Source organism: Mesoplodon densirostris, chromosome 9 (genome assembly GCF_025265405.1).
Source record: "Mesoplodon densirostris isolate mMesDen1 chromosome 9, mMesDen1 primary haplotype, whole genome shotgun sequence".
Lineage (NCBI taxonomy): Eukaryota > Metazoa > Chordata > Mammalia > Artiodactyla > Ziphiidae > Mesoplodon > Mesoplodon densirostris.
The window spans coordinates 60336820-60357854 of NC_082669.1; the positions used below are offsets into that span (position 1 = coordinate 60336820).

General features: G+C 37.3%; 1 protein-coding gene across 1 annotated transcript in view; it reads right to left on the bottom strand.

Moving 5' to 3' along the window:
* The window catches only part of ZNF804B (zinc finger protein 804B), a 505006-nt gene that overhangs the window by 7278 nt on the left and 476693 nt on the right, over window positions 1-21035 (bottom strand). The window contains exon 3 of the mRNA XM_060108743.1: window positions 2342-2472. Within this exon, the coding sequence (XP_059964726.1) occupies window positions 2342-2472 (131 nt within the window). The remainder of the gene's footprint in view (window positions 1-2341; window positions 2473-21035) is intronic.

Below are 21035 nucleotides of genomic sequence, written 5' to 3' on the forward strand. Positions count from 1 at the left end.
ATATTCTTACTACCAGTAAATTCACCTCTTTTCTCCACAGGGCCATGGAAGAACCTTCTTGTTATCTGTAGCATCTTACTCAGAAGCCCTCATTATGAGAGTAAAGGACAAAGGTTTTCCAGGGGAGAAATAACCCAGGTGATTTTTTTTTCACTTGTCAATTCAGCTGCCGAAATGAAAATATTTAATAATGCTATTAAGTGACATCCCTTAGGCCATGAGGCTACTTAATCAGAGAGAACAATTGCCTGGAGGGCAGATGGAAGGTAATAGAAAAAGAATGAAGTAATTTGCCTAGTTCCAAGTTATGTATCTGGAAAGCTGAATACCCATCATTTCCCTAACAATATTATCAGATTGGGACTTAGAGAGCCTACCTACTCTATAGAGGATATGGCTAGGTTTGTGTCTGTTTAATTGATAAGATTTTAAAAGGGCAGCTCAACCCCAGTAGAGTATATCTTTTAACTTCTTTTACTTTGGAAGACACTTCATGGGTAGATCTACAAACCTAGAACTTCTAAATGAAAGCATCATCACCATCACTATCATCATCATTAAGGCTCCTCTGATCCTTTGTCTATTTCTTCCAAAAGAAAATACAGAATGAGTAAGGAGAAATGTCAAAGTGTGACAACTTGCATAGTAACAGAAGAACCAAAATTACATTAAGGCTACTCAGATTTTCTGTTGTGTGGCCTTAAAGAACCTATCTAAAGTGTGTATCTCTATAGCGAGGCTTGTCTTATTTTTTCAGTTTTTTTGTACCTCATGATTAATCACCCGGGAATTAGCATCTTCCCTCAATTTTCTCCTGCATGCCACCTAATAACCATTAGACTTTTCCTTCTAAGTCCTGTTTTGACAAGGGCTGTCTGATATCTTATTGACAATGTATTTGAATAACATATTTTAAGATCTTCATTGTGTTGGCAAGTAAAAAGTTCAGTACCAGATACGTGTCCTGTTTCTATGATCGTATGCTCCCTAAGAGCATGCATTTTTATATTAACCTCACCTCTGGACACATGGTCTTCCAACCTTTATTTTTATACCAAATTTCTCATTTATTTTTAATATGATTATCTTTTCTTGTACTTTAATAGGCAAATTAAATTACTCTAAGACAGTGGTGCAAATACATGAATATTTGAAGGCTGTAATTGATCCTAAAAAATAAGTATATTCTTAAAAGTAAATATGGGGTCTAATATTTTATGCTAATATAATTGAGTTGTTCACTCCCAAGCTTATTGTATATCGTTTTTCTTTTTTTATAAATTTATTTATTTATTTTTGGCTACTTTGGGCCTTTGTTGCTGCATGTAGGCTGTCTCTAGTTGCGGCGAGCAGGGACTACTCTTCGTTGTGGTGTGTGGGCTTCTCATTGAGGTGGCTTCTTCTGTTGCACAGCATGGGCTCTAGGCAAATGGGCTTCAGTAGTTGTGGCACACAGGCTCAGTAGTTGTGGCTCACGGGCTTAGTTATTCTGCAGCATGTGGGATCTTCCTGGACCTGGGCTCGAACCCATGTTCCCTGCATTGGCAGGCAGATTCTTAACCACTGCACCACCAGGGAAGTCCTGTATATTGTTTTTCATTTAAACAATAGGAGTTTTAATTCTGGCACAGAGCTATAAGTGTTACAATTCACCAGAATGCTGTCAACTACATTAATTAGCTACATTAGTGTTCTACATTATGACTCATATGAAGACAAATCACAATCTGCAAATGTAATTGAGTTCCAGGTAACAATCTCACTTCAAAACGTTCAGCAGTTCTAAGCTCATGTAAAACTTCTATTTTTTCAGCTACAAAAATGTATTAGTATAATGCTTGTTATAATTGTCAACTTAAATGGCACTGTGTGGTAAATTTAACTGCATTAATTACATCTTGTTTGTCATCCAGACAATGATAGTGCCATTTATTCTAGTTTCAGGTGTGTGCAGAAGAATGCACAGAAGATTTAGTTCCTCCTCAAAAAGATGCATTGCTATTTATGGTTTTCAAAATTAATATTACAAAACTCAAAATAATTAGAAAGGGATATATAGATCCATATAAATAACCTGGATAGAATAAATGCTAGTATATTAGAATCATTCTTGGATCATTTCATTAAAGAACACATTAACAATATTGGGAAAGAAAAAACCCAGATGTCAAAGTCATTAATTTATAGACTTTTAACTATTAGGAACATTTGCCTTCAGATATATCTGTTGATTAATTATAATTTGTTTACGTTGTTATAGTGAACCAAGTAAATTTATCACTGAAATTTCCCCAGAAGTTGAAGAGAGTTTTGAACCATCTTAGGCACCTTTAATTCTTACCATTCAGACTGTTGCCTTAACTCAGCCAGCTGATGAAGTCGCTTAAGTGCTTTTTCTTGTTTCTTTTCATCTTTCCATGACTTGGAAGCTACATTTCTAGCAAATTCACGTTGCTTTAATTCTTTCAGTCTCTGTGGACAAAAGAAGACAAACAGAAAGGACACTATGAATAAGTAATATATCTTTTTCCATCCAAAAACTTCCTTTTTAAATTTTGTCCTGGATACAAAGGTGAATTTTTGGATAGGGAGAGTAAAAGCACCTTCTCCATCAATTCTATTCTCCGCTCCAAGATAAATTTAGTTGTCAACTGGGTTATTTATCAAAGCTTGTCACAGTCACTGCAGAAATGTGCTGCAAAATTGGACCCCAGTCCTGACAAGGACCACCCTGGGTATGTATTTGCAATCATCTCTGTGCCTGTGAAAACATAAATGGGGAAAATGTGCAATATATAAATGTGTATAAAGGGAGAGGAAGTTATGGGATGCACTTTCCTCCATGCATTGTCCCCAGCCCTCTCACTTATAAAACATATTTACTCTCATTCCTGAAAATTGGTGTGATTAAATACACTGGGTGAAAATGAGCTTGTTTCAGTAAAGAACATCTGTTATTGTGAAAAGATTTAGTTCAAAGTTCTAAATGCAATTCTTAACTCATTTTTTTTCTGGTGGAGATATTTATCCAATTCAAATTTCTATATTGTATCCAGGAGGAAAAAAATGGGTCGGGATTTAAACTCAGGATAGAGGCTTGGCCTTGCTTGATTTAAATTTAGTTACCACTTCTTTTAATTAATCTTTTCTGTAAAACAATTGGCTTACATGAAGATTGGATGTTACTCACTACCTGTTCAGATTTCCACTTCAGAATCTGTCACTAAGCTCACCTAATGATATTGAACAAATTGAGAAAGAGCCACAATCAAATGAGCATCTTGAAGTCTGGGTCTTAATCCTGATTTAAGAGTATGTTTGAAGATTAGCCTTTCTTAACCCATATAAAGTAACTTTACCTGAAATCTGTGTCCATTTAATCTGCTTTTATTTCCCAAATCAAGTATGAAAACATGTTTTCCAGGAATGGCAAAAACTACATAGCTATCAAGTGAGATAATAACTTTGTAGTAGACTATTCCCCGCCCACCCCCCCACCCACCATAGAACAAGTGCCAAGACCTTTAACAATCATTAGATTCCTTCTTGAAAGGGAACATACTCAGGGGAGATGATAGCCAAATAACTGCTTCCAGGCTAAGTATTTAAGGAAGGAGGCAGAGTATTCTTTCAAAGAGAGAATATTCTGAGAACAAAGAACAAGCATTTCACAGAACTAGAAACAGCCACAGGGAGAAGAGTAGTGTCAACCTGAACTCGGTTTTTGACAAAAGCTTCAGAGTCTTTTAAAAACCAGAAGATTTCAAAAAATAAAATGATGGCCCATGTGTTATCAGAAAAAAAAAAAAGCATCAACAATTCTCTAGAGCTGATAACAGCACAGGGTCTAAACCTTAAAGGACAGACTTGGTCAGAAGACAGAAAGGCTTATAAAAATTTGCATTTCTACTACCCTTCTACTCACACTTCCTCAGCCCCCATGTGCATAATCATCTAGTTCTTGGGGTTAAGGCTTATCTTATGAGTAAAGACCTTTTGGAAATCATACAACATAATTTAGGAGCCCACAGAGAATGCAGTTCAACTGCATCAAAGAAAGACCACAGTTACTTTGGTAAAGAGGAGAGGGATTTTTTTCTTTTTAACTCTCAGTTACTTTTGAACATAAAATACTCTAAAATATATTTATTTAATATGTGACATTACTAGTATATAAAACCTGAACCACCTAGGAGTGGAAGCTGATTCATTTACTCACAATATCTGATACTTGAATCTCATTATTGGAATCTTGTTTGAAACTTCCAGGTATACCTGTTTCTTTCATTAGCCTTTCAGATTCCAATACTGTACTCCTATAATTGAGTTATAGAAATGACTGAGAATTTGTTCTCATTCATCCAACAGCAAATACTGTTAACTCCTACTATGTACTAGGGATATAGAAATGTACAAATCAACTATTTTTCCCTCAAGGGAGACAGACAAATGAACAGATACTTTTATAAGATAGTATTGAGTTTCTTAACAGGAGTGGACACAAGATGCTTTGTAAGCACACAGGAAAAGTTAAGAGATTGGGGGGTGGTATGGAGAATTGCTGTGTTGAGGAAGTCAGCAAAGTTAGAATACTTTTAAGGAACATGGAAAACTGGAAGAAGACCTCTAGCCACAGTCTTGGCTTGGCCCATGCCATGTGCTCAAGAATATGCAAAGGAATCCCCCCAGAGATCTGCAGAGGGAGCCCTTCAAAATTTCAGCATACTGATCAGCAGTACATGTGTGTGAGGCAAATATTCCCGGCCAAGCAAAGAACCACCTGCAATAACTAAAGAAAACAATGCCTAGCATTCATATAGAACCAGGAATAGTGCCTGTTCTTACCAACAAAATTAGAAAAGCTCTTGGGACATTGAGTAGAGAATTCAGGGAGTCTTGCTTCACTAGAGAATCATTAGCCATAGATTGAACAATATTTTACATTTGCCTAACAAATGATTTTCATCATTTTATCAAGAAGTATAAGTATAAATCTGATTCCAAGTAACATAACTGCATTTCAGAACCAAATTCAAGAATATTTAAAAAATACAAAAATTCACAAACAAGGGAAAATTAATGACATCCAACATACAATCAAAGATTTTTAGACATGCAAAGAAGTGACAAAACACAGTCAAAAATGAGGAAGTCAACCAACTAAAACCAATACAGAACTGACACAGATGATAGAATTGGCAGAACACTGCATTAAGACAGTTATAACTGTATACCATATATTCAAAAAGTAGAAAAGACACAGTGGACAATTGCGTGATTGGAGTCTTTGAAGAAAGGGGAGGGAATATTTGAAAAGATAATGGGTGAAAATATTCCAAATTTTCTGAAAACTATAAATCCACAGATTCCCACTCCCACCCCCCAAAACCTCAAGCGCAAGTAACATGAAGACAACTATGCCAAGGCTCAACATAATCAAATTTTTAAACACCAGGAAAAAAGTGAAAAAATTTAAAAGCATCCAGAGAGAAAAGACATATTTCTGTACAGAAGAATAAATACTAGGAAGGCAGAAGAATTCTCATTGGAAATAAGCAATTGAGAATACAATGGAGCAACAACTTGAAATTTCTGAAAGAAAATTTAAAACTTTTCAAAATAAAATTCTATACCCAGTGAAAATATCCTTTAAAAAAACAAAAGGTGAAATAGAGATGATTTCAAACATTAAAAGCTGAAAGAATTTAACAGCAGCACACCCATATGATAAGAAATAAAGAATATCACTGAAGAAAAGGAAAATATTAACAGGTAGATATATGTGTCTACAAAAAAGAATGAACACCAGAAATAGTAACTATAGTGATGAATAGGATATATTCTTTATTATTTGAATGTATCTGGACTGTTTTACAAAAAGACAATAGCTATGTTTTTTGGTGTTTTTAAAAAATTTATAAATAAAATATTTGACAATGACAGCTTAAAGCCCAAGAGAGGAGAAATGACATATAATATTGATAGGTCTTACTCTATGCATGAAATAATATAATAACAATTGAAGGTAGACTGTGATAAGTTAAAGAAATATACTATATATCCTACAGCAACCATTTAAATAACAAAACAATGTGTTTCAGCCAATAGGACACCAAAGAAGATAAAAGAAAATAATTAAATTTACTCAGTCCAAAAGAAAGCATAAAAAAAGTAAAAAGGAAATTAAAATAGCTGGGACAATTACAAAACAAATAGCAATATCACAAAATCTAAACATATCGCTAACCAAATTAAATGTAAATGGTCTAAACACTGGAATTAAGAGGTACAGAATGACAGTTTCAATAAAAAAGAAGCAAGATCAACTATACATTGACTATAAAAACAAACTTCAAAATAAAGACATGATGAGTTAAAAGAAAAAACTGTAAAGAGATATATCATGTCAACACTAGTCAAAAAAAGACGGAGGGGAGGACCTTCAAGATGGTGGAGGAGTAAAATGTAGAGATCACCTTCCTCCCCACAAATACATCAAAAATACATCTACATGTGGAACAACTCCTACGGAACACCTACTGAACGCTGGCAGAAGACCTCAGACTTCCTAAAAGGCAAGAAACTCCCCACGTACCTAGGTAGAGTAAAAGAAAAAAGAAAAAAACAGAGACAAAAGAATAGGGATGGGACCTGCACCTCTCGGAGGGAGCTGTGAAGGAGGAAAAGTTTCCACACACTAGGAAGCCCCTTCATTGGCAGAGATGGGGGTGGGCAGGGGGGAAGCTTCAGAGCCACAGAGGAGAGCACAGCAACAGGGGTGCAGAGGGCAAAGCAGAGAGATTCCTGCACAGAGGATCGCTGTTGACCAGCACCCACCAGCCCGAGAGGCTTGTCTGCTCACCCACTGAGGTGAGTGGGGGCTGGGAGCTAAGGTTGGGAATCTGGAGATCAGATCCCAGGGAGAGGACTGGGGTTGGCTGCGTGAACACAGCCTGAAGGGGGCTAGTGCACCACAGCTAGCTGGAAGAGTCTGGGAAAAAGTCTGGAACTGCCTAAGAGACAAGAGACCATTGTTTCTGCGTGTGCAAGGAAAGGGGATTCAGAGCACCGCCTAAATGAGCTCCAGAGATGGGCATAAGCCACAGCTATCAGCGCAGACAGCAGAGATGGGCATGAAATGCTAAGGCTGCTACTGCAGCCACCAAGAAGCCTGTGTGCAAGCACAGGTCACTATCCACACCTCCCCTCCTGGGAGCCTGTGCAGCCTGCCACTGCCAGGGTCCCGTGATCCAGGGACAACTTCCCCAGAGAACACACACGTGCCTCAGGCTGTTGCAATGTCACGCAGGCCTCTGCCACTGCAGGCTCGCCCCGTATTCTATACCCCTCCCTCCCCCTGACCTGAGTGAGCCAGAGCCCCCTAATCAGCCGCTTCTTTAACCCCCTCCTGTCTGGGTGAAGAACAGATGCAACAGGGGGACCTATATGCAGAGGCAGGGCCAAATCCAAAGCTGAACCCTGGGAGCTGTGCAAAGAAAGAAGAGAAAAAGAAATTTCTCCAAGCAGCCTCAGGAGCAGCAGATTAAACCTCCACGATCAATTTGATGTACCCTGCATCTGTGGAATACCTGAATAGATGATGAATCATCCCAAAATTGAGATGGTGGACTTAGGGAGCAACTGTAGACTTGGGGTTTGTTTTCTGCATCTAATCTGTTTCTGGTTTTATTTTTATCTTAGTTTAGTACTTAGAACTTATTATCATTGTTAGATTTATTTATTGATTTGGTTGCTCTCTTTCTTTTTTTTAATATATATATATATTTTTTCTTTTTCCCTTTTTGTGAGTGTGTGTATGTGTATGCTTCTCTGTGTGATTTTGTGCATATAGGTTTGCTTTTCCCATTTGTCCTAGGATTCTGTCTGCCTGTTTTTTGGTTTTTTTTTTCTTTCTTTACTATACATTTTAGTGCTTGTTACCCTTGGTGGGTTTGTTTATTGGTTTGGTAACTCTCTTCTTTCTTTCTTTTTTCTTTATTACTTTTTTAGAGTTAATAAATTTTTTTATTTTAATAACTTTAAATATTTTATTTTTTCTTTCCTTCTTTTTTTTTCCCCCCTTTTCTTCTGAGCTGTGTGAATGACAGAGTCTTTGAGCTCTGGCTGGGTGTGAGGCATGAGCATCTTAGGTGGGACAGCCGAGCTCAGGAAATTGGACCAACAGAGACCTCCCAGCTACACGTAATATCAATCAGTGAGAGTGCTCCCAGGGATCACCATCTTGATGCTAACACCCAGCTCCACTCAATGACCAGCAAGCTCCAGTGCCAGACACCCCATGCCAAAAAAACTAGAAAGACAGGAACACAACCCTACCCATTAGCAGAAAGGCTGCCTAAAATCAAAATAAGTTCACAGACACGGCAAAGCACACCACCGGACACAGTCCTCCCCACCAGAAAGACAAGGTCCAGACTCATCTACCAGAACACAGGTACCAGTCCGCTCCACCAGGAAGCCTACACAACCCACTGAACCAAACTTACCCACTGGGAGCAGATACCAAAAACAATGGGAACTACGAACCTGCAGCCTGCAAAAAGGAAACCCCAAAGACAGCAAGTTATGCAAAATGAGAAGACAGAGAAATACACAGCACATGAAGGAGCAAGGTAAAAACCACCAGACCAAACAAATGAAGAGGAAACAGTCAGTCTACCTGAAAAATAATTCAGAGTAATGATAGTAAAGATGATCCAAAATCTTGGAAATAGAATGGAGAAAATACAAGAAACATTTTAACAGGGACCTAGAAGAACTAAAGAGCAAACAAGGATGAACAACAAAATAAATGAAATTAAAAATTATCTGGAAGGAAACAATAGCAGAATAACTGAGGCAGAACCATGGCATAACCAAAGCTATTATTTGAGTTGGGAAAGGTAAAACACCTGATATACAGCAAATGCTCAATGAGTATGAGCTATTATCAATTTACAGGTAAGATTAACAGTTAAATTTTATGGAACTGAACAAGGAACAGGATGAACAAGAAGCCCGTGATTTAACTGGCAATGGGGAGCCATTAAGAGCATTTGACTCATATTCTTATTGAAAGCAGAATGTTTGATTAGTTTTCATCTGGACGGTTTTACAAGATCTGTGGGTGGAGCCTTCTCTAAAGGAAAGGACAGAAAAAGGAAGCATGTTGGGTATATTCCTCACCCTTGTCTTGAATAATTTATAATGGTTAATGGAAATATTTGTAATTTTGGGGAATCCAAGATCATCTGTCACTACTGAAGAAAATAGTAAATTTTGGATTAAAGCATGATTTGTTGTCAAACTTTTCTTTGATAAAGTTTATTTGAAGCTTGCTGTTGGGTATTAATATTATCCAAAACAGAACTCAATCAGGAAATAGGGTAAAAGACTAGACATCTAGTATTTTCTTGAGGGAAATAGGGACATCTAATTCATGTCCTTGTATTTGCAAAAGGAATTTAGGGGAAATGGCAAAGCAGATGGTCTTCATGGTCCTGGATGCAGGGTACCTGACATGGTCTTTGCCCAGGTCAGAAGCAATGCGATAAAGGGCTGTCGCAGAGGTCAAGGTAAAGAAGAAAAAGTAGTTCTCACGTATCTTCTGCAGCTTTCACAATGCTTTTTATTCTCTCTCAGCAACAAGCGAAATAAGGCTTATGGAAATATACTGGCTTAAAAACATTTATGAAATATGTAGGACTTAATTATTTTATCAGGTTCATTTTAAAAGTGCAAATTAAGCAATCTTTATTTCCCTACCTACCAACAAGAATGCTTGGCATGTGCATTCCAAGTGGAATTCAGCTATGAATAAAGAGGCAAATTGATCAGGGCAGTGAGTCTCCATGTGTTCTGAATAGCAATACTCCCAATATTATTGCTTCCCAGTCAGAACAAGCCTGCGAACAGCATCCCACTCCAGTAACCACTCTTGTTCACCTTCACTGAAGCAGAACACACATGTGAAATGAATTTACGCAAGCGTATCTATCTGCTTTTTCCTCTCTGAAATAGAATAACTCCTTCCACCGCTGAACTTTCATCCATAGATCCCAGGGCACTTTGCAGGCATTAATGTATTTTCTTCACAGCAGAGCAAAACCCCAGTGCAAAAGGTCAAAATGATTACCCTCATTTTAGAGATGAAGAACCAAACATATAGAAGGTTGAATGACTTGATCCACAGCAAAGAAGAGGCCAAGAAAAGAACTGTGACTTGAAAACAGGATGTCTAATCTTCATTAGCATATGGAAAACTCAGAAGTGTTTATGTAAAAGTCTAGAAATTGACAATAGTTCCATTTTGTGAAATTGAAAGTCTATCCAGTTCTGAAGTATTGTTCATTGTCTCAAAATGTTTCGTACCAAAATGATTTCGAAGACATTTATAGATCATTAAACAATAATTGAGAACAGGAGTTGATATAATTTGAACAATATGATCAAGATATAAGCATTAAATTACATAAAAAGTATTATGTGTCAAAAGAATTCTCCATTTTGAAATGGGGCTTTCCTTATTCCCTGCTTTGCGCATGCCATTGTCTTTTCTGCGATCTGGTAGCTGTACAAACACAGATAGTGAAATAACCTAAAATATTTTTTTAAGTCTCCCATTGTAGAAGCTGCAGTTCAGGCTACTGACCAGGAGGAGGTGCCTAGAATGAATGCAACTGAGTATAATCTCTAGATGGGATTCCCTGTTCCAAGGACCATTCGTGCCACAAGCAAGCGAAGAATGGCTGAGAAGAAATGAACCTGGGGCTGATACTCTGTCCCCATCCTCTCCTTTACAAGTGCTAAGTTAAATACTTCACAACAGGATGTGAAGGATTTTTCCTATACATGCTGGAATATGAATTCCTAGTCTCTAAATCTGACTGCTGGTGGTCAGCCAACTGTGCTTTGACCATCAGGACCTGGAGATGCCTTATTGGGCTCATTTTTGGACTCTTGGACGGGCTGAGCCTGATGCTCAGGAGAGATATAGCCAAGCCTGAAGACACCACTGTCTCCAAGCCTGAAGACACCACTGTCTAAGTGCTAGTTTGGGGATGTTTCTGGATTCTAGGACAACCTGCAAAAGTGGTTCAGGTAAAAAAAAAATTCTTACTAACTCAGAGTAGCCTGGGATACCTCCATGGCTTAGGGGGGAGCATATACATAGGTGATTAAGGTATATGCCCCAAGCAAGTCACCAGACCATCCCCTTGCAAGGCCCAGGAGTCCCTGAGAAGTCCTCAAAGGGCAAATGGATGGCTCTAGTGTTCCCATTATTTCTGAGAAGTTACCCAGATCCTTCCTTTCTCTAGCTATTATCGTCCGGGTCCAAGTCAGCAGTGATACAAAGCACGGATTTTTATTTGGTTTTAACTGCAAGGTTTATTATTTTCTGCACCACAGCATAACCAAAGCTAAAGTTGGTAGTGCCTTTGTAAGCCATATTGAATCAGGCAAGAATATAGCCAATACTATGTCAATATCAATTACCTCTAGTGATTATTGTTGTGAAATGATTAACAGCATTACAAAGGAAGCACTTTGCTTTGGTGATTAGAAATGGGAATTGCTTTTTAGACTGGTTTAGTAGTAGCAGTCAAAGGGCTTTTAATCTCCACCCTTCTCCATGTTCATAGCATGATAAGAACACATCTGCCACATTAGAAAAATATTAATTCCCATGAAGTGTCTGCAGAGAGTATATTCAGGTTTGGAGAAGTCCACCATTTCTGGAATGAGCAAATGAAAATTCATTAATTAAAGATTATGTCTTGAGTCAATATTTGATTAGACTAATACTTGATCAACAAGGCTTCTGAAAAAATAATTTTGCATTCTATCACAGTCTAGACCATGGAGAATAAGCTCAATGTGAGAAGCAAAAGAAAGACCAGGAAAATCCAGACAATTTTCCTCATGCAACAAAGTTTCAGAATTATTTCCTTAGAGAAAAAGTGGAAAGTGCCGGAATGTTTCATATATTCTTTAGAGGCGAGTATGTAAATTACTTATAATTTTTCTTAAAAAGTATTATTCATGCCCAAAAGTGCTTAATTAAGTTTTACAAATCTCTTTCTGAAATACTTCCAAATATCAAAATATAGAGTTAGAATGGGTATCAGAACAAACAGTTACGAGGATTTTTCTGCGTGATGCTTATTTCTAACACTCCCAGTTACATGTGGAAAAGACTAAGGCCTTAAGGGAATCTTCCACTTAATTTATTTTTAAAGACCAAGAGAATTAATCACATTCCTTGTGGGGGTGTTCTAGGAAGTAAATGTTTTTACACTAGGCCCTAGGAGTCTAAAAAAGAAATCTTAAGAGAATCCCATGGCCAGCCTCTGCCCTCCTGGAAGATTGCTTGGTTGCTGTCATGATGCCATCTGTATTTGGCAGGTTATTTTCTGCTCTGCAGCTTTCTTTCCCAGCTGTGTGATGCCTTATGGTCACCTCCTCCTTGTTCAGTTCATAAAGAAATCTTGACCTAATGCACTCTGACCCAGCTCTCCAGCTGTTTCTTAAAGAGCAATTTCTTGTATTTCAGCACCTTGTACAACCTAACATTATACTGATTTTTAAAAGCTCTTTCAGTTTCCACTTCATCCTCCCACCCTTTCATACCCTAGTTTAGGGTCAGCAATGCCTGCTGAGAATACTGAAGGCAGAAGTAGTTAATCTGAACATACCTGCAAACTAAGACAGTTTTAGCGCAGAGAAAGTGTTCTTGAGATTTTTCTCAATTCCTTACCTAAATGTCGTTCTGAAATAGAACTGTCTTTGAGAAGAAACTATTAAAATAGAGACAGGAACAGACATGAGAAATCAGTGAAATTAGACTCTGGTATAAAATTGAATTTTGGATCATGTGACTCATACAATAAATAGAGATGGTGTTTTAAAGCTAAAGATATCAGTTAGTAATGCGTTGAGCTATATGTATCAGAAACTTGGCTACAGTGACATAATCAAATGAGGTTTATTTTACTCTTAACCAAGAATCTATATTCAAGCATACCATGGTACTTATACGTTCCAAGGAAGCCCACAGCCCGATCTTCTTTCAGCTTTCAGTTTCTTGGAGCTTTATCCTCCTGGTTGCAATATACCTGAGAAATATCAGGTATCAAAACTGCATTCCAAGTAGGAGGAAGGAAGAGATAAAGGCAAAAGCTGACTCTACAATTTTTACCTTAGAGACAACAGTTTTGGGGAAGCTGTACCAAGTAGACTTCACTGGAATACGATTTGCTAGGGGGATGTCACATGCTACTGACATTTAAGTAAGAGGTTTGGGAAATTCAAGTTTTTAGCTAGGTATGTGGCCATGCCTCAGATAAATCTGGATTCTGTCAGTAAGGAAAGAGGGTGGAATGGACCAGTGAGTAGGTAACCAGCAGCACCTGTCCTATTGAAGTTGCTAAATATGGGCAAAAGGAATGGGTGCAGTTAGTGTGCAATCAAGCACACTGCTTCTTTCAGGTATAAAATTCCCCTCTACAAGCTCTAAGCCACTGGGCTGCAAAACAGGATAGCAAGAAATTTCCAGATCATTTTATTCCACATCCTTACAGAGGCCTTAATTTAAAATTACTAATTCTCTCAAAAAGATTTGGAATTGATTTTCTACTTAGGTATGCAGTGTTAGAATTAGGAGTCAGTAAATTAAGGCCCATGGGTCAGATTTGGCCTTCAGCTCGTTTTTGTCAATGAAGTATTACTGGAACACAGCCACACCCATTTCTTTACATCTCATCTCTGGTTACTTTAATGGCAGAGGTAAGTCCTTGCAACAGACCCTGTTCACCACAAATTCAAAAATATTTACTATGTGACCCTTTCCAGAAAGTTTGCCAACCCCAGTGAGAGAAACAGTCCTGTTCTTTTTAGTTCAGGATGAGGGAGGTGTTAATTCCATATTTACACACCATATGAGATATTTTCCCAATGAGAAACAGCCAGGTCAAGGAAAGCAGTAAAGAAGCAGATAGTGGTGGGAAAAAGACACAACGGTATTTGGAGGAATATCCAATCTTATTTAACTGATAGTAATAGAAACTCCAGAATGCAGGACCTCCAGTGCTTATGGGATAACTTTTAGTACAGGCATTCCTCAGAGATACTGCAGGTTCAGTTCCAGACCATCACAATAAAGTGAATATCAAAATAAAGCAAGTCACAATCATTTTTTTTGGTTTCCCAGTCCATATAAAAGTTATGTTTACACTCTATTGTACTCTATTAAGTGTGCAATAGCACTATGTCTTAAAAAATGCACAGACCTTAATTAAAAATACTTTGTTGCTGAAAAAAGGGTAAACGTTATCTGACAGTTTAGGGTTGCTACAAACCTTCAGTTTGTAAAAATATACAATATCTGTGAAGCGCAATAGAACAAGGTATGCCTATATTCCTGTTAAGATGTTGACTTAGTTTTAACATTCCCAACTTTCTTACAGGAAGTCTAACTGAATCAAGCTTGACTTTGTTAACAAATCAAGCCTTGAATATTCTCATTGAATAGAATCCCCCAGAACTACTTAAATGCACAATTAATTTTCAGAACGCAGCAGATTGGATCACCACTTATTTCAAGTGTTTCTCTGCCATTGTTCACAGAAAACAACATTAGGCAGATATGAGATTCATGGTCTTTTCTATACTTTGCCTATCTTTGCCTGGAGGCAAAGAAAAGAAATAAGAAAAATAGAGAGAGTTAAGTCAAGAGTGTTTGGACGTTACAAAAACAAGGAGCATCATTTCTGAGTAACACTAAAAAAGACTCAGCGGTTTTGGGGTATTTTTGTTTGTTTGTTTTATGCAAGTGAAAATGATAAGTAGTCTTTTAAAATATTTTTATTCTGCTTTTGTGTTTCAAAAGTATAGCTCCATTTATTAAGTGCATTGTGGGAAATTATATCACATGCCTCATTGCTAATTGCAAGAGTCTGGGAAAAGGCTGTAGCTGAGTATGTACTTGAGTAAAAGTGGATTTTAGGCAAAGGCTGTGCGAGCATCTTCTCTTTTAATTTAACTCTTGATTTCTTTACCTCCTGAAATAAACTGGATTTTATTTATTTTTACAGAAGAATTTTTTAAAAAAAATTTTCACTTTCTAGAGAATAAAAACAAATTTTTCTTTAAGTTCACTTTAGTTATTTCACAATAGTTAGTGCTTCTTTGACAAGCAAATAATTTGATTGGCAGTGTATTCTTTGTGAAATTGAAATCATCTAAACAAAATTTTATCAACATCCATAGCTATTACTACTCAAACATCCATAGCTAAACATCCAACATCCATAGCTATTACTACTACTGTTCTTTCTTTTAGTGATTGCAAAAGCTTCTTAGAAAAGGATTCCAAATGAATGTATTACCGCTAAGATCAAACTTACACTTTAGTTCGAAATGGCAAGATACTTCATAAAACTTAAACTTCTGAAACACTGAATTTGTTTCAAAATTAGCTTTCGCAGGTTTTTCAGTAAATTTTGATATGTAAGTAGAATATAAACATAAGTGTACTTTTAGACAGATGTATAACATTTGCATAAAATTTGGCCAGGGTTTAAATGACTTAAAATTTTAAGGAATGCTATTCACTATTTTTTAAATATTATTAAAACGAAGGGGGCTTCCCTGGTGGTGCAGTGGTTGAGAGTCCGCCTGCCGATGCAGGGAACACGGGTTCGTGCCCCTGTCTGGGAAGATCCCACATGCCGTGGAGCGGCTGGGCCTGTGAGCCATGGCCGCTGAGCCTGCGCGTCCGGAGCCTGTGCTCCGCAACGGGAGAGGCCACAACAGTGAGAGGCCCGCATACCGCAAAACAACAACAACAACAACAACAAAAACAAAGGATTAGTTATGTCTATACTTTTTCCTAAACTGTATTATTCATTGTGTTTTGTATCTCCAAATATGTTTATTACATGAAACTTCTAGGATGAAATGCAGAAGCACTAAGAAAGGCTACTTATATTTATTTTGACGTTTAAAAATAAAATAATCTCATTCATAAAGAAACATAATATGACCATCAAAGAAACTCCATTTTTCTTACCTTTCAAACTAACAAAGTCATTGTGTTTTTGTTTTTTTTTTTTGCGGTATGCGGGCCTCTCACTGTTGTGGCCTCCCCCGTTGCGGAGCACAGGCTCCGGACGCGCAGGCTCCGGACGCGCAGGCCCAGCGGCCACGGCTCACGGGCCCAGCCGCTCCGCGGCATATGGGATCCTCCCAGACCGGGGCACGAACCCGTATCCCCTGCATCGGCAGGCGGACTCTCAACCACTTGCGCCACCAGGGAGGCCCAGTCATTGTGTTTTATAACACCCAGTAGTATTAGATACATGAGGAACCAGCACATTCATTCACTCTTGGTATGAGTATAAAGTGATGCAATCCCTTCAGAAGGGAATTTGGCAACAGCAATTATATTTCTATAGGTAGTATCCCACTGGCTCAGTAATTCCTTGTCTAGAATGCATCCTTCAGATAAATTTGCACAACTCAACAAAGGCTATTTCTTGTAATAATATTGATGGAATTAAGTTTAGGGAAAAAAATTGTCTAATTCTTGAGTCCTTGTTCTTAACCACTACTCAAATTGCTTGTGACAGCTTCTTTCTGGGAATGATATGCAAGTTAAAACGATGATCTATAAGCTGTATTGTTTTTATTCCTTGGTATGTAAGTATCTTCTTTACCCTTAGTTCTGAAATTAGCTGAATTAAAATTAAAAAAGAGAAAGTCTTTCACATCACTTCTGCTGTTTTTGTTGCCTTAAGAAATATTTGAGTCTAACGAATTCATCGAACTCAGTGCCTAAAGAATCTATAGCCTCCAAATTTTACCTTCTCAGTGTCAGAGCCACATAATATCACAGCTTTTAATACTTCTATAAAATAAAATAAAATAGAATAGAATATCAGTTGAGATGAGGATGTTTTAAGCAACTAAAAATTAAAATTCACAATTGTGAGTCAAAGTACAGTAGAAATAAGGATTGCAAGACTTGGGTGGAATAAGAGAAGACAGAAATACAGGCAAGGTGGGACTCTTGGCCTTGGCAAAAATATCATGGTTTTTTTCTTTTTTTTTCTATTTCTTTCCTTATGAAGTATTTGACCTGTTTTCACATTTAAATCAAAAAATGCCATGAAAATACAACTATAATGGGATAAGATATTTAGTTAATGTGATTATGCAATTAACTGAAATTTGCAATTCAAGTAAAAAACATTTTCTTTGACATCTGAATTGCTTGTTGATTGGAGATAAATTATGCCTGGAAATGAAATCTGTTTAGATAACTCAGCTATCAACAGCTATTTAATGGTGCTCTTTATTTACCCCTTATTTCATTTAGACTGTTTTTAATCAAATTTCCTAAACCTTATTAACTACGGTAATTCAAAACTTGGACAAAAAAATTATTAAATCTATTAGGAGTGATAAGTTCAGAAGGCCACACATTTCATTTTTCCTAAACAAAGTCTTCTAACCATTAGTTGATTTATAAATTATTAGAATAAATATGATCATAAAAAAGCACACATCAGTATTCAGGTATAAATAGGTATGAAACCATGAGTGAATCAATTTCTTATGAAGTTCAAATAGAAGTGGGCTGAAAAAAATCTCATCTTAAAAATTAATACCAGAAATAGGAAAATATGAATATATAAAATAATCTGCTGAAGTTTGAAGCCTTATTAGCAAAGCCCTTATTTTCCTTGGGAATATATAATATTTATGTTTATCATACTTATTATAATGAAATATTGAAAATAACCCAGAAGTCCAACTATAGAAGATTGGTTAATTAAATTATGAAGACCATGTCTTTTTGCCAAATGTCCCTCTGTAACTCAACAGTCAATGGGGTCTTCGACTTAGGTTGGAAGTCTGTGCTTTAGAAAAAAATCTATCAGCTGCCAGGTCTTTGGGGCTGACACTCCAACTCATCCCTATAGCTGAGTGTTGGAAGGTTCTGCTGAAATACAATCACTGTAATCTGTTAAGAAACAACTCTGTCTGAAGGAAAACACTTTAAAGAGACTGAACATCAGTTCCTCTTTAGATATTTTAGCTAGCAAACATTCTCTTATGGACACACAGAAACACACACATATGCACATACACACACTTTGTGTTTTCATTTTTACCATAAATATACTTGTAATATAAAAGATTGCACTGGAAAAGTTGAACAAGCAAGGAAGATTTTATTCAAGAGGATTGCAACAAAGGAGAGGAACTGTTGCAACAGGGAAGAGACACTGAATGTAACTCCACTGAAACAAAAAGCAGGAGGATTTTCAAAGGCTGGGATGTGCTAATGGAAAAGTATGAGAGAATGCTTCCGGGAGGTCCATCAATGTGAGTAGGCCATCTGTGTTTATCAATTGTCCCTTACTGAAATTAGGCTTTCTTCCTCCCACAGAGACTGGGGCTCTCTCTCCTCTCATGATTACATTTCAAAGGTCTGACTCCCAGGTCTTAAGAAAGACATTTCTGGATTATAGAACCTTTACATCTCAAATTGACAGAGAAAAAATTTATAATTGCAAGTTTTCCAAAGGAAATGCTCTGAGAAAAGGGAGGTCAGGGGCCTATAGTGAGGAAGAAACCTGTCTCAAGTTAATAAAACTGAGGGGAGCATTAAGGCCATTTTGATCAGTAGAGAGTTTAGAAAATGCATTTGCACCACATAGAAAGAATTAAAAATCTTCATTAACCTAATTTATTGGCAAAGATCCCTGTTAACATTTTGGTGTTTGCCCTTTCAAGGTTCATGCATCATGTCTTTATAAATATAAATTTCGTCCTTCATGAAGTTTTATAGTCTTTTCCAACCAATTCATAACAGAGCCATGAAACAATTAAAATCAGATGAAAATCTGTCTATAATGACTACAACAAAACAAGAACGGCATCCACTCTCATGAATTATGAGATTTTCACATGTCAGGCATTACTCTAAGCCCTTTACGTAAATAACCTGATTTAATTTCCCCCTAAACCCTGTAACTGCTATTTGTACCCACATCTCACTTTTTTTTTGATATGAGAAAATCGAGGCTAAGAGATGATGAGTAACTTACTCAGAATTCTACAACTAAAAATCGGTTTTATAAAATGTATTTGAAGTCCATACTGCTTGACCCCTAAGCCCTGGCTGGTAACCTCTACACTCTATTTTCTCTGATAGATTCTTTATGTACTTTGCAACCCATCATTACTTGCCCTTGGAATCATGACATTACCATCCTCACAGGACCAAGACTTTTAAATTACATTTCACAGGTTATATTTTCCATTCCATTTAAACTGTAGTTTTAAAAACATGCACCTATGAAAGCTTTGAAATGTTCACTTGGGATTCAGCATCTGAAACTTAGAATGTCTCTGGGCCAACAACATGAAAACATCTGCCTTCTCCTTGGTTAACAAGTGAAACCTCTGGGATACAATTCAACTTCAGAAAAATTATTATTTAATGGAGTAAGGGTCCAACTCAGGAAATAGCTTTACTTTTTCCAAATGCATGTGAATTACTAATAAGAAAAACCAATTACGCTCCTTAATATTTCAGTCCAATTTAGTAATTCCCAATACAGGTTTGCCACAATCCAGGGTCTTAAAGAAAATCTCAAGGAGTTTTATAAAACGCTGCCAAAGCCCTCAAAGAAAATCAATTTAAATTTACTTTTAAATAAGTCTGATTCAGTACTCTGAGCAGTATGGTATTAAATTCAAGATTATCTAGAAATGGTAAAAACAATTGAGAGTTATCCAGGTTGTTAATGCTGACCTGTGTGAGACACTGATCTAGGAGTTCTGGATGAGAGAAAAAGATACTCACACAGCTACAGGCACACAAAGGGAAAGGAGAGAAGGACGTGGTCTCCAACAAGGATGATTTTCTTGTTAGTAACGGAAATCTACTAAAACTGGAGATGATTTCATGGAAGGGCACCAGGTATCTCAATTCAGAGACCTGGCAGGAAGTGTGGTTAGGCTACAAAAGGGACTGACACCAGGAACAAGAAAGCTTTGAACTGAGATGATTTTATCTGTCAACAGAAGATTGAGTGATCTCCATCTCTTCTTCTCTGGGCACTCAAATGCCATTCTTCTATCTCTTCCCAGCATGCCTTTCTCTATTTTGGAATGTATTAGACCTGAACACGGCCACTCCAGGCTCTGACTTTACTGTGCCGAAACAGACAGATTCTCTAATTCTGATTTCTATGTCAAGAAGGGAAAGAATATACCTTGCAAAACAAGGGCCAGGGGTCCATCCAATCCCAATAACCTTTGACAGAGGGCGTGAGAGCTGTGGCTTAACTCTCATTTAGCAGGAGTTGCAGGTAAAAGTTTGAAAAAAGGAAATAAGCTCTGTAAGAATTGAGTACAGGGCAAAGGAGAAAATGTTCAGCACAGGAAATTGAGTGGTACATACATAATCTTAATGTACAGCAGAATGTGATAAGAAGTATGCAAGAGAGGAGGACAAATTATTATGATAGTGAAAATGTAAGAGGTTATTTTTGGTCATGTATATGTGACCATATGTGTGTGCGTGCATATGTGTGTATAAAGAACTGTAATACATTTAATTAATTAATTTATTTATTTATTTATTTTTTTGTGGTACGCGGGCCTCTCACTGCTGTGGCCTCTCCCATTGCGGAACACAGGCTCCGGACGTGCAGGCTCAGCAGTCACGGCTCACGGGCCCAGCCGCTCCGCGGCATGTGGGATCTTCCCCGGACCAGGGTATGAACTCGTGTCCCCTGCATCAGCAGGTGGACTCTCAACCACGGCGCCACTAGGGAAGCCCAAGAACTGTAATACATAACACCACATTTAAGTTGATAGTTCTAACCAGTGTCATGAGCTTTTTTTGTATACAGTTATAGCATTTAAAGTGGGCCTTCATAAAGATATTGATACCAATCATTAATTTAATGCTTAATTTAGGTCAAACTGTTATAAAATCTATTAATGTATTATGCCAT